At 41.5% G+C, this 13964-nt stretch overlaps 1 protein-coding gene across 3 annotated transcripts in view; it reads right to left on the reverse strand.

The window, feature by feature from the left end:
* Positions 1-1670: 1670 nt before the first annotated feature.
* The window catches only part of rgma.L (repulsive guidance molecule BMP co-receptor a L homeolog), a 33331-nt gene continuing 21037 nt past the window's right edge, over positions 1671-13964 (reverse strand). For 2 of the 3 annotated variants that reach the window (XM_018250725.2, XM_018250726.2), the window contains exons 3-4: positions 6737-7251; positions 1671-3335 (exon numbers count right to left, since the gene is read on the reverse strand). In XM_018250725.2, the coding sequence (XP_018106214.1) occupies positions 2634-3335; positions 6737-7251 (1217 nt within the window). In that variant the 3' untranslated portion in view covers positions 1671-2633. 3 annotated transcript variants of the gene reach the window in all.

Raw genomic sequence — 13964 nt, forward strand, 5'->3', positions numbered from 1 at the left:
AGAGACAGAGAAACAATCCCAAGAATGTGTTGGGGGTAAATAAATGAAAGACGCAAGGCTCGTTAAAAAAAAAATTTTTTTACTTGCATTTCTTTCAATAAATAATTGACATTATCTACACAAGGCAATGGTACTGTGACTTTAAGAACAGAATTGGTTTTCACTTTGTCCCTTGTACTTTACCGATGGGTCTATCTTGGCATTATTTAACCAGGTCCTTTGTTAAATGCCACCAAAATAAAGTGCTTCACTTTAGATGAGTAAAATGCCAGCAATCCTTACCAACTGTCACCTGTCAGGGATCTGTGATGGGAACAACATGGAGCCCAATTGGTGGGTGATGCTGAATACACCGCTGTGTTGTTACGGAAGGGTCATTTTAAGAGTAAAAAGAAAAATAAATGGGCACAGAAATGAAATGTGGAAATACTGTATGTATGTATATGTATGTATATGTATATGATACTTGTTACTTTAGTAGTGATGGGACAGAACACTCAATTACTACAATGAAATAGGAGAGTGTGTTTCCTTTCCTTCTCCCACAATCCATCACTCCTGCCCTATAACAGAGATTTGGGGCATTATAACATCATCATGAAGTCACAGAAGGCAAAGATGGAAATCAGAGGAGCTGCCACCAAATCATTGTACATTGTAATGCTCCTATTTCACGTTACGGAGGAACTTCAGTGGTTAAATGTGTGAACTAATGCTTCTCTGTGTGACGGTGGAATTATAAACAATGTATTCATTCAGATAAAGGACTGATCCGGCTAGAAAACAAGGCAGAAATGATGACTGGAAGGGAAGTATAGGCAGATGGGTAATAACCAGGAATACGCTGGGATAAGAAGCATGTACTCCGCTATACAGGAAGTGACACGTGCAAAGGAGAAATGCTTCTGAAACCACTATAGGTATATAGGACATATGCAGGTAAATGGCAAAAAAGGACCAGCACTCCGTGTTCCAAGAAAGTCAAAATGGTTTATTCAAAACTCACAGTGTCTCCAACGTTTCGACCCTCTTTGGGGTCTTTATCAAGGATGCTTGATCCTTGATAAAGACTCCAAAGAGGGTCGAAACGTTGGAGACACTGTGAGTTTTGAATAAACCATTTTGACTTTCTTGGAACACGGAGTGCTGGTCCTTTTTTGCCATTTTTCTATATATATATATATATATATATATATATATATACATATACAGAGACAAGAATGGGAACATCGTGGTGGGAAATGTATATGAGCTGCAGATACGCTGCCACATACAGGTAACCCTACAGCAACTTGTGGCTCTCCAGCTATTACTGCACTACAACTCCCACGCATGGGAATGCTGAAAGATGTAGTTTCACAAACACTGGAGAGCCACCAATTGAAAATCACAGCCCTACAGCATTGCCTCTGCAGCAACTAGGCTTCTACGTTTTCTTTTTCAGTAAAGGAGTTAAGAAAGAGTTAAAACAGAAGAAAAAGTAGTAAACACGTCTATTTTTTTTTTTTTTTACACTGGAACAAATGACATCTCTTGCTATGTACAGTGAGACTAAAAAGAACACGAGCGCTCCATATATTAGAGACCACATAAATTACATACAAATACACGTTGCATTTCTTTGCTTTACATAGGAATTTCTCTGTCATTGTATTTACACTATACACTTGTTCCAGTAATTCAGCTGCACTCATACAGTTAATGTCACCCCCAACTGTCATGCTCAGAAGGCTCAATGTCAGGTTTTTTTTTTTTTTTTTTTCAATCCTTCTTTCTGGACCTTATTTATACAAATTCCAGCGATGCAGAACTCCAGCTCTGAGGAGCCAATCAGGTGGCTTTTGCAGTCCTTATCACTGTCTCACCACTGGACAGGGCCCTCTTACACTGGAGTGGGGGTAACCATAATGGGGTAAAGTCGGTTATCCCCTGGGGGAGGGAACAAAAAACTGCCATTTAGCAGTTTGCCGCCCCATTTAAAGATATGAATAAATACCAGCACTACACAAGAGAAACCTTTACACAAACAACGTTCTGGCATTTCCTATGAATAATTGTAATTCCTTATAAGGCGTCTCATACTGGGCCAGAATCAATAACAGTTCATGCATTAAGAGCTTATTATGAAACACAAAGCCACATTCACAAGTTTCACAGCCACCACAATGCCTGCAGTACCATGAGTGAGCTCCTCCCCCTTTGCGCTTGTTATCTCCTGTAGATGAGGTATGGTGCTTTAAATGAACTGCCCTAGGTAATGTTGATCGCCATAAAAATACCTGCGCACTAACGGCTATTTCCTTTCATGCGATTGGCTGCCTGACACCCTGCTATAAGAACGCTCTTCTCGGAAGGGGTTAATACTCTCTAAAACTGATTGCTACTTTCTCCTGCCAGCAGTCCTTTTTCATTAGGCGCAGTTCCAACTGAGAATCCCAGGGAAACGCTGCCTTTTCTGAGTCAATGGTCGGGTGTGCGAGTTCAGGGTAAATGTTTGGACATTTCTGAGTGCTTTTAACATACCCAATACATTTCAGCTACAGCTGTCTCTCTCTCTCACTCTCTTTTGTTTTTTGTTTTTTTATTATTTAAATAGTCCTATTCGGTTGGGAATTTACACAGTAAACATAGAATTACAGCAACATTGCACAGCACTGAAGAATCAAACACACCAAAGCCACTAGGAGTTTGGGAATGTCCATCCCGGCTCGGGGAGCAGTATTCGGAGGCCCCAAGTCTATGGTCCTTTCAAACAAATGGACTTTGTTCTTGTTGGAGTGTAATAGCTTCACATCCTCGAAGGCGTAATAAGCAGCTAATGTGAAATTCACGTCCCCTGTGGTGAGGAGGTCAAAGACGCAAGACTGGAAGTAGAGGTCCTTCACTGGCAGCTTCTCCTTGCACTTGGCTTCTGCCGTTTGGGGGGTGAAGGAAGCAGCACTGGAGGCACTGGTTAGCCTCTTAAGACCAGTCTCTGGGGCTTGCAAGTGAAAGTTTCGAAAGTCAATCTGCTGGTTTTGAGGGCAACCGTGGAGGCACAAGTAAAGTCCCTGGTTATCCTTGTCCTCCACAGCATTCACAACCTCCTCTGGCATCCGGACTGCGAAGGTCAAGTAGTGACCCACCTGACGGACCACAATTGTGGTGCCGATGTACTTGGCCTGGATCTCAATGTGCTGCCCGGCCACTTTCTCAATGATTCTCAAGCTGTTGGCTCCACTCTTGTCTCCACCATTTTTCGAACCATCAATGAAAGCTGCAGGAAGTTCATCCATCTCAGCCTGGTACACTTTCTGGTCTACACACTCCTGGAAGTTCTTGAAAATGATAGTCAACTGAAAGACAGAATGAAAACACATTCTATTAGTTTGACTGAAGCCATCTATGACTGCTGTACAGACTGACAACTGGCCTAGTAGCCCATCATATTGCAGCATTCCTGGTCACCCCTTTTGATTGGCTCCTATGGGTTCCTCATAAGACATTTAAATTTAGTACCTAACAATCCCAACCAGGAGAAAAGAATGTAGTGTAGATGCCATTTGTGTACCATAAGGTTGAGCAACATACACTATAAAACTATAAAACTTCAGCTGAATGCTGGTGAGATCTCTTGAAAGGTCTCCGTGGTCAGAAGGACAACATGAGACTAGTGAAATTAGGGATATCTGCTCCTTGATAATGACTAGAATAAGCAGGAATGGTAGAGTCTAACTTGCCCTGTTGTGAGCTTGGATTTACCAATTTAATACCAAAATGGAGTTAAAAAGAATACAGACATTTCTTTAGCCAGTGAAAGTGACCTCCAGAATAAGGGAAGCATGTCTGTGCCATTCCTTTCCTATGATATTCTGATTCCTTCATAGCGACACGGAAATGCAATTAAAAGCTGTGACACCCGCACTGTCTGTTACTCGATCCACTGCTTTCAAACATAAGAGGCTTTTTAATCCCTGGCATTCTTTTATATTGAGGATAACACTCTTATCTATCACACACAATATCTCCCTCTTGTACAGTATTAGCCTCTCCTATCTCTGCTTGAGGTCACTCAATCAGGCCTGTGTTACTGCTGACTCCCAGACCTCTCATTCTTTTGCTTCCTCCTCTGAAATCAGATACTCCCTGCGCCCTCGCTGCCAGCACATTTGTTCAGCAATTGCATCACAATCCGGTCTTTTTGGTCTTCCATAAAGGAACAGACCTCTGTGATCAGTTATGCTTCTACCAAATGCGAAAATATTGGCTTCTATGATCATTAACTTCCACTGGAAAGTGTTGTAGCTGAAGGGGAAGCGCAGGTAAGGCCCAGATCTCACAATAGCTTGAGGAGGTACCAAGGGGCAGATTTATTAAAGGATCAAGTTGTGTTTTCCATGAAAAATCGAGTTTTCAAGGTTATTTTTGGAAATTGCTTGAATCTGAAAATTCACCATCTAAAACCTGTTGAGGTCATGTAGAAGTTAATGGCAGAGGTCCCTTGAACCATTTAAAGATGTTTATAGCCTTTATGGGTTTTTTCTGAGGTTTTACCTGAAAACGTAATCAATTCTAGATTTTTATGCAGAAAACTCTATCAATTTATGTTTTCGGTCGTTTACCCCAAGCTTGCAGATTTGAGTTTTTTCCATTCAAGTTATTAAAAACGCTAAAATTTGACCTTTAATAAATAACCCCCTTAATGTGGGTCCACTGATCTAGTAACAAGTGAGTATTTAACTCTTTATTTTCAGTGCTGTTCAAAACTGGACTAATTACTATTACCCTTTAGGAACGCTGGGTCAGGAGCTAACATTAGATCAACCTCCTACAAATAAACTCCCTGCTACGACGGGACAATTTTTATGTGAAGTAGATACACAATTACTTCAAATCTTAAGGCACCCAATAAATGGGCCACTCCTCGTAGGATCCAGATACCATATGGAGAAGTCATACGTGACGTGGCTACCTTCCTGTTGTCTGGATTCAGGATTCAGTTGGCCCAAACAATCAGAACACAAGGAAATGAAGAAGAGATGCAGCTTCTTCTCCTGCTGATGCAAGTGCAACATACACTGGCAGATAATATTATAGAACATCCCTGATCCCCAGAACTGACAGATATTCATAGTACTTGGATATTGGCTGCAATTGGCAGTGCCTTGCACATTCTGAATATTTTACAAAGATATTTTCAGTAGGACTATGGCCAGCTTAAATCTTTTCTTGCAAAACTGACACTAATTTCATCTAAGCCTTATATAGTAGTTAAGATATATAATAGTTAAGATATAATAGTCAAGATATATAAAATATATTCCTGGAAGCTGCTGTATTCATGCAATGCAGGATCAATGCACTGCAGAAAACAAGGTATTTTAGTAATGTTGGTCCATTTCTGATGTCAATAGGAAATGCCAGTGTGAGAGTTGCTGATGCCAATCTATACCAAGAAGGCAGATGTAATAGACCAGGGAAGTGATATCCCAATTCATAAATGATCTGTGTGCTGGATGGGGCAAGAGAATGATCCCACTGATCTGGGGAGAGTTCATATATATATATATATTTAGCATTTCCTCAGGGCATCACTTGCATAAATACAGGCCAGGTCTGTTGTTACTAAATCACTGTTCAGCCAAAAGGTCATTAAAAGCTTATGTAAATGATTTGCATTTCCAGTGCTGCACCTTATCTAGCCCTAAGGCGAGTGCCTGACAAGAAACCTACTTGCGTGATCTGATCTCTATTAGAAAGTCGCCAGGGACCTCTGTGGCTAAAACTGCCCTTCCTAGGGGCCTGGCTGAATCCCAGTGCAGGTGGAGACACATTTGCATTTTTGGGGGATTACCAGGGAATGCCGCATGTAATTCGTTTTCAATCCAGCAATTCCAGTTAAAGGGGACCTGCCACCATATATGAATTCCAACTGTATAAATGGGCACAATTCTGCCCGTGTGACATAAATGTCTCTCCTACAACACTGAAAATCACGAAAATAAAAACGTAATAAAAGCTTCATTATACTAAAATAAAAACTTTTTAAATACAATCAATTTAAAAATCTGCATAATTTCTGAAATAATCAAGTTTAGCTTCACTATCCCTCTCTCAGCATTTATTTCTCCTCATTCTCTCTTCATGCAGCAGTTGGGTGTCAGATGATCATAGACAGTTAGATCCAATATATCTTATAGGGGGGCTCCTTTCCAGATGTATTAGAGCTTACTTAAATAACGGATTTCAGTACAAACAAAATCTAACAAAATAACTGCCTTTTGCACAAATCCTGCATGTAGAGAGACACAATGTCTGGTGATTTTAATAGAGTGAGCTCTAATACATCTTCTAGGCAAAAGGAGCCCTCTATAAGATATATTGGATCTAACTGTCAATGAATATCTGACACCCAACTGCTGCATGAAGAGAGAATGAAGAGAAACAGATGATAAGAGAGGGATAGTGAAGATAAACCTGATTATTTCAGAAACAGTACATAATATTTAATTGATTGTATTTAGAAATGTATTCTTATTTTAGTATGCTGAAGCTTATATTAAATTTTCATTATCACAATAGTTCCCCTTTAAAGAATATACAGTAATATAGGCCTCGGCAGCACTACGTCAGCTTTATGGCTGGTCGGAAAGACTGCTGGTGTGTGAAAAGTACACACTGCAAATGTCACTCTGCGGCTTTTCCAGGGGCAACCCTTTAAATGCGATATTATCATGTGCAAATAAACTGTGTTTACCTTGCTGGTGGCTGTGGCAGTTGATCCTGGAAGCACAGGAGTGTTGGTAACCTGCACGTTCAAGTAATTATTGTCTATGAGGGGCCAAGCGCCTTGGATTTTGCAGGTCTGAAAAGTGTCTGAAAACGTCCTAAGATGGGGGTCTCCAAAGAGGCCACAGTGGGTGTAGTTTGGAAGGGCAGAGGGTCTGTGGAAGCTTTTTTCATAATGACATATTTCAGGGCTGTCCGACCTCTCTTGGCTGTCTCCTGGGGGCAAGATGCGCACACGTGGCTGAGAGGTGGGGCCATCTTTGGAGCAGTTATGGTGGCTCATGAGGTCATCGATGCCATGGACAGTTGAATGGTAAGCCAGGTCTCCTCTGCAAGTGCGTGCTGTGCGTCGGCTGCAGTGGGCGTAGGTGCGTAATGCCGTGCAGATATCCACCGTGTCCTCAGCTCCTGTGTGATGGTGCGGGTTGGAAGTCGCTTGCAAGTAGTCAGCAGTGCACTTCAAAATCTTGCACGATGAGCTCACTAGTGAGACAGAAATACAGAGAGTCAACATACACCCTCGGCACACTGTGCAACATCTATACACCCTCATTTGTAAACAGCACTTCCTGCTTCCTGTCCAGCTTTTAAAAGAGGATGTTCACCTTTCAAACACTTTTTTCGGTTCAGTTGTTTTCAGATTGTTCCCCAGAAATAAAGACTTTTTTTCAATTACTTTCCATCTTTAATTTTTTTTACCATTTTTTTTCAAAATCTAAGTTTAATGCCTCTGTCTCTAGTGATTCAGTCTGGCCGCTCAGTAATTCAGGCGCAGACTCTAAACTGTTACAATTTTGCAACATTTAGTTGATACATTTCTCAGCAGTATCTGTGGAATATTAGCAACAATTATATCAATTCTAACAGCTGCCTGTAATGAAACCCAGAGATTCTGCTCAGCAGGGACAAAATAAGAAATGTATCAACTAAATGTATCAATTTAGAACAGTTTACAGGGTCCGCGACCCCCCTCCCTCCCAGAGCTGCTTATGACGGTGGAAAATGACACTTTACACTTCAATATTACACATAGAAAATAGAAAGTTATTTCTCGTAAACTATCTGAAACCAACTGAACTGAAAAAAGTGTTGGAAGGTGAACCACCCCTATAAGTGACATTATACTGAGCAGTTACACATCTTTATAACACGGTTTACTTTCTAAGACAACGGCACAGAGGGCATTTTGTTCCATGGGACACAACACAATCAAATGGGAATCACCAGCAAGTGGCCAAACACTGTAGTGAGCCGTGTATTAAAGGGAATATGTTACAGTACAAGCCCATAGCATTATGATAGACTAGAGGCAGGATCTGGGCATGCCCCGTGGTGGAAAGGTCAGCCGCACAGCCAGTGCCATATGGAACTCATTACTAGTTTATTGCACCGCAGACTGTTTCTCAACCACAAATACGATTACTGTGAACCCCAAAGCTCAGGGGGAAAGAGCAGCTCTGGGAGGACAGTCTACCCGTGTATTTAGCATGATCTACTGCCAGTAAATAAGTCTTGAGTTATTGGGCCAAACAAAGTAGAAATGTCAGCCAGTGGCAATCACCAATCAGCATGTATAATGCAGCAGCCAATAAAGATCTGCCTCTGCTAATCCCGAAACCAGCCCTACAGCACTGAGCAGAGTTTATTTGATGTTTAGGAGATATGAACTTGTGAAAGCAGCAGAGGGAGGGGGTGGCAGGGCTTTGTCTTGCTGAAAGACTCGGCTGAACATCGGCAAATCACTATGGAGTCTTCAAATATCGTAATGTGTGAGTGTGTGCAGCCTGCTCCCCATTACAGACACACAGGGGCGAACAGTATCATTTAAATAGAGGTGACTCACATAACGGGGTCCTTTCATTCAGGGGACTCTCCTTTTTTTATTATTGCAGGGGGTGGCTGAGAGTTTTAGAACAGTTTATACTTTATTAGTAAATGGTGCCGGAAGAAGCACAAACTGAACAGGCCTTGGTGCCAAAACAAAGAAGCTGCATCAGGAGTTGAAAAATATTTAAAAAAAAAAAAAGTACTAAAGGGCAACTATAGTAGGGAGGTGTAAGTGTTCCCCAGCCCAGGGCTTCCTCTGGTGACATTATGTCTAGTACTTTAGCTTCTCTCTTATGTACAGATGTGTCCTGCAGAGTCACTGGGCTAAGCGCTGCCCCAATCCTGGACAGGTATGTCATCGCTTATCCGGAAACCTGTTATCCACAAAGCTCCTAATTACAGAATGGTCGTCTCCCATAGGCTCCATTTTTTCCAAATAATACAAATGATTTCCTTTTCCTCTATAATAATAAAACAGTACCCTGTACCTGATCCTAGCTAAGATATAATTAATCCTTATTGGAAGCAAAACCAACCTATTGGGTTTATTTCATTTTTACATGATTTTCTAGTTGACTTAAAGGACCAGAATTCTCTGCTTGTGCTCCTCTTCAGAAACGGCGACAGGGTGACAATCCATCAAGTGGCGATAGATTTCTCCTCCCTGCCTTTGATAGCCAGGGAGGAGAAATCGAGCACCGCACATTGGATCGTCGCCCTATCGCCGTTTCTGAAGAGGAGAGCAAGCAGAGAATCTGTAAGTAATTTCTTAATAAAGACTTTGCGAATTGAAAGTTAAAACTGCCTTGCTGTTTTTTTTTCGTTAAGTAGAAACACATTTTCCTGTTATCAGGAAAACCCCAGGTCGCGAGCATTCTGGATAACAGGTCCCATACCTGTACCTTATGGCCCCCCATGCTATAAACCTTTGCTGATGAGTTTGCCATGCATATACTGAAACTAGGCATCACTTGCAACCTCAGTAGACTCCTCCATACTCTTAGTAGCCCCCGGGGAGACATTAGCTTTGCCACCCCTATTACTACCAATATGGTTTATCACTCTGCTAACCTACATTCTTTTTTCTTTTTTTTTAGCGTACTCTCAAGAACGTCAATTTGTTCAGTAATTGAATGATTCACAGTAATTATAATAAATGGGTCTCTGTGCCTGGAAGCCATGGATAATGATGAGTGGAAGCAGCGTGCAGTAGGGGTGTAGTTCCCAAACAGTCATGTCATACTGACAAATATTCCACCCAGGGAAAGATTATTGTCCAGCCAGGGGGTGGTGCTGCGGCCAGAGCATTATGTATCAGAGAGGGCAAGAATGGGAAAAGAAATTGGTGACATTAGAAGTCTCGGGTCCTGGGTTCAATCCCAGCCAGGGTACTTGCTGTATGTGCTCCCAGAGGGTTTCCCCCACATTTCAAAAACACACAAGCAGGTTAATTGGTTCCTGATTACTATGATGACAGTGTGCATGAATGTGATTGGGTCCTTAGATTGTAAGCTCCACTGGGGCAGGGACTGATGTGAATGATAAACTTTAGAGAGTAACATGCCCATGTCATATAAAGAACTATATATTAAAGTAAATATATGCAAAGGGTAAATATTCCAAAGTCTTATGTTAAACACAGAACATTTTCTCATTAGGTCCTGTATCTGGAGGAGTGATTTGAGCTGCTGTGTGAGGGGCTGCCATAAAGGGGCTCTTTTTACCTTGGGACAGGGATGGCTGCACAGTATACAATGTGTCAATGTATTTACGGAGACTGAGCTCAGAAATCTAACCCCGGGGGCAATGAGGACAGCTGCGTTCCCAGGTGAGGCATTCAAGGCAAAAAAAAAAAAAAAGTAAAAAAACGCACAGTTTCCTCCCACCTCTCTTTCCAAACATCCACACAATCTGAAAGTGCATATTGGCCGCAGGCATCAAAAGCTAACACCTGAATGCAGCAGCGACATGTCTGGGTACCTGGCAGCTGGTACATAAACGGTTAATACCTGTCCAATGAAAAATTTACATCAGCGACATGGCTGTGCTCCTCGTGCCCAGATCCCTCATCAGTAGGTAAATACATGTGACAATTCTATACGCTGAACCACTTGGGAGCTTATATAGCAACATCATGTCACTTGGCAGCCAATCAGATATTTGTTTTCTCTATTATAGCTGTGCAAGATCAATAGAAGCTGATCTCTGATTGGTTGCAATGGATTTCTCAGGGGTGGGGTAAAGAGGTACATGTTACTACACAAGCCTGTTTGTCCTGAAAAGGGGAAAATCAACAAGGATTGAACCTATGTATTAAGGCCTATGGAAGACAAGACACCAGGGTGTTCCAGATGCCCTGTAAAATGAAAGAGGTAACGCTCAAACACCTCGCAACTTGGACACTGGACTCAAAGGACCTTTCCTTTTTCCTACAGCAAAGTACACAAGTATGGCAGCTCCCGCTCGAACAAAAATAAGGAGAAAACTTTACAGCTTGGGAGAAGATTCAAAAAGAAGCTTTGTGTTTTTATTTCAGTTTTATAAATGATCGAGCCAAGTGCTGTTTGCTTCTCGTTCTATCACTGTGAGTTAGACGGCCTTGACTCCTCACCTCATACAAGCAATGTATTCTTTCCCAGGCTGTGGGTGTGTTTACCAGACTTGCTCCTTATATAACACCCAGGCAGCAGATGCCAAGCCTAAGGGGCATGTTTACTAACATTGGAGATAAATATCTGGAGAGATTTCTGGAGATGTTGCCTTCTAATAATGAGAGTGCAGAGGAGGATATGGGAAGGGGCTAAGGTTGATGTGCGTATAAGTCACAGGGGAGCCCGGGCTGAACGTTAGCACAGGTGGCTCATTTCATGGCTCTGGATTTCTCACTGACCTACCTTTGCTCTGGCTCCTGCTCCTTGTTTTGCCAACCCAGAGAAAAAAAAAAGAAAGGAGGTTTGTGTGGAAAGTGGTGTTCTCTAAATTAAGGTCAAGGAAAGCTCCATTAAAACCAGCGAATACAAACATAGAGCTTTATAGGCCGGCGCAGTTTCATGTCAGGCGCTTGCTCAATAGCACAGTTGTTTGAAACCTGGACGGATCACAAAACCTTCTTGTGTGACTCATGCCTGGCAGGACCCGTTGGTATTGTTGGCACCCACTGCTTTAGAACTTTGTTTACTTGGTTTTGACACAGAAAGAGAGAAAAAAAGAAGTGCCAATGTATCTTGGCTTGTGGCGGCCACATCTTTCAACAGAGAGACCAGAAGATTGAAAAATTAGCTGATCGAAATGAACGCTAGAAAAAAAAACTCCCTTTATTCAAGTCGTTTCAGTATTCGTTTCCAGCGCCCCCCCCCCCGCACCCTGAAAGGTGCCACCGTTAGAAATCTTGTTTCTTTTCAATAGGACTAATTGGCTTCATGCATCATTTTTACGCCTGCGGGATTTTCCAACTTTTTCTTATTTTATACAAATATCCCAGAGTGTTTCCAGGAAGGCAGAGAAACAAGGGCCCAGCTATAACCTCCCAGGCAGCACTTTCACAGCCATAACATGTGTATTCTGGGTGTTAAACAATGACTTCTGCCCTTGCAATATGGGAACTCTATAGAATATTAACTGCCACAAAGTCACCATTAAAATGGCTGAGGCTGCTGTTTGCACGGTTACTTGGAACAACACCTGACCTGTACTTTGTAAGTTCTAATCTCGCAAAGGAACCGCCGTACCTTTCATCTGCCGATACTGATAACCAGTGTTCCCATTGGAACCACATTAATCACCGTTACTATGTTGTAAAAAAGGCTGCAGTAAAATTTGTCACACAAAGGACAACTTTATTACCATTTTTTCCCATTTTATATTTAATATGGACCAACACGTTAGCCTGCTCTTATGTAGCAGAAGTTACTGTATATCTGCACATGTATGTTCATGTTTCTTGACTTGAATATACTTTATCACTACAGTGCCAAATACAATCATTTTATAAAGCTTTTTTATGATCAGTTAAAGGCAAGGAACTTCCCCATTGGATTTCAGTGAAAAGAATTGTGATGGCAGCCAAGCTCCGCTATATCATTGTGCTGGACATTCATAGAGAAAGTCAATGGAAGCCTATAGGATAGGGACCTGAAGATCAACGGACACATGTTTGTCCATGTGGAAAATGTATTTAGAGTCAAGCTGGAGAAAATGTCAACATTTTACACTCACTTTTCTGCCTGAGTCTCTAGAGGTGTAGGTCCTGACTCGCATTCCTTTCTCATTCCTTCAGTGGGTCTCTAGCGGTCTCTTTTTTTTTTTTAATACAATGAACGAGTGAGAATCAGGCAAGGTAAGAGATTCGGAAGGCCCAAAACAGGCCGTGTATATCTAGGTCTACTCTTTGCCCTCTTTAGTCACCAAAGTGGTGGGACAAAGCATCTTTCATGGGGGTTCATGCATTCACAGTCCAATGTAGACTTGCAGCAGGCATGTTGTGGGCTGGGCCCTTGAAGAGATCTGTAATGCACCAGACTGCTTAAGATTATTATCTGGATGGCATAATTATTTAACTAGAACCTGCCGCTTTAATGTATCATAGTAAATAACTGGTCCACTATATGGACAAGTTGTACAACACAGACTTACAGGACTTTTCAGTCATTCTGATCAGTGACCAAGCCGTGAAGCATCAATTTAAACCCATGGACACACTAAACTGCCAGTTGGCTTAAAGGAAAACTATACTCCCAAAATGAACACTTAAGAAACAGATAGTTTATATAATATTATATTAAAGAATATTATCAAACTAGAATATATATTAAAGTAAATCTTGCCATTTACATCTCTAGCCTTGAACCACCATATTGTGATGGTCTGTGTGCTGCCTCAGAGATCACCTGACCAGAGATACTACAACTCTAACTGTAACAGGAAGAAGTGTGGAAGCAAAAGACACAACTCTGTCTGTTAATTGGCTCATGTGACCTACATGTATGGTTTGTTTGTGTGCACCGTGAATCGTAGGATCCCAAGGGGCGGCCCTTATTTTTTAAAATAGCAACTTTCTATTTATGATTATCCAATGGCGCATACTACTAGTAAAGTATATTATTATGAAAATGGTTTATTTACATGAAGCAGGATTTTACATATGAGCTGTTTTATGCAATATCTTTTTATAGAGACCTACATTGTTTGGGAGGCTATAAATATATTTACAGCTGGGGGCACCTTTAGGTTACTCACAGGGGTCGTTCGCCTTTAAATTAACTTTTAGTATGACGTAGACATACAATTTGCAATTGTTTTTTTTTTTTTTTAATTTGTGGTTTTTGAGATATTTAGCTTTTTATTCAGCAGCTCTCTAGTTTGCAATTTCA

Source organism: Xenopus laevis, chromosome 3L (assembly GCF_017654675.1).
Source record: "Xenopus laevis strain J_2021 chromosome 3L, Xenopus_laevis_v10.1, whole genome shotgun sequence".
Lineage (NCBI taxonomy): Eukaryota > Metazoa > Chordata > Amphibia > Anura > Pipidae > Xenopus > Xenopus laevis.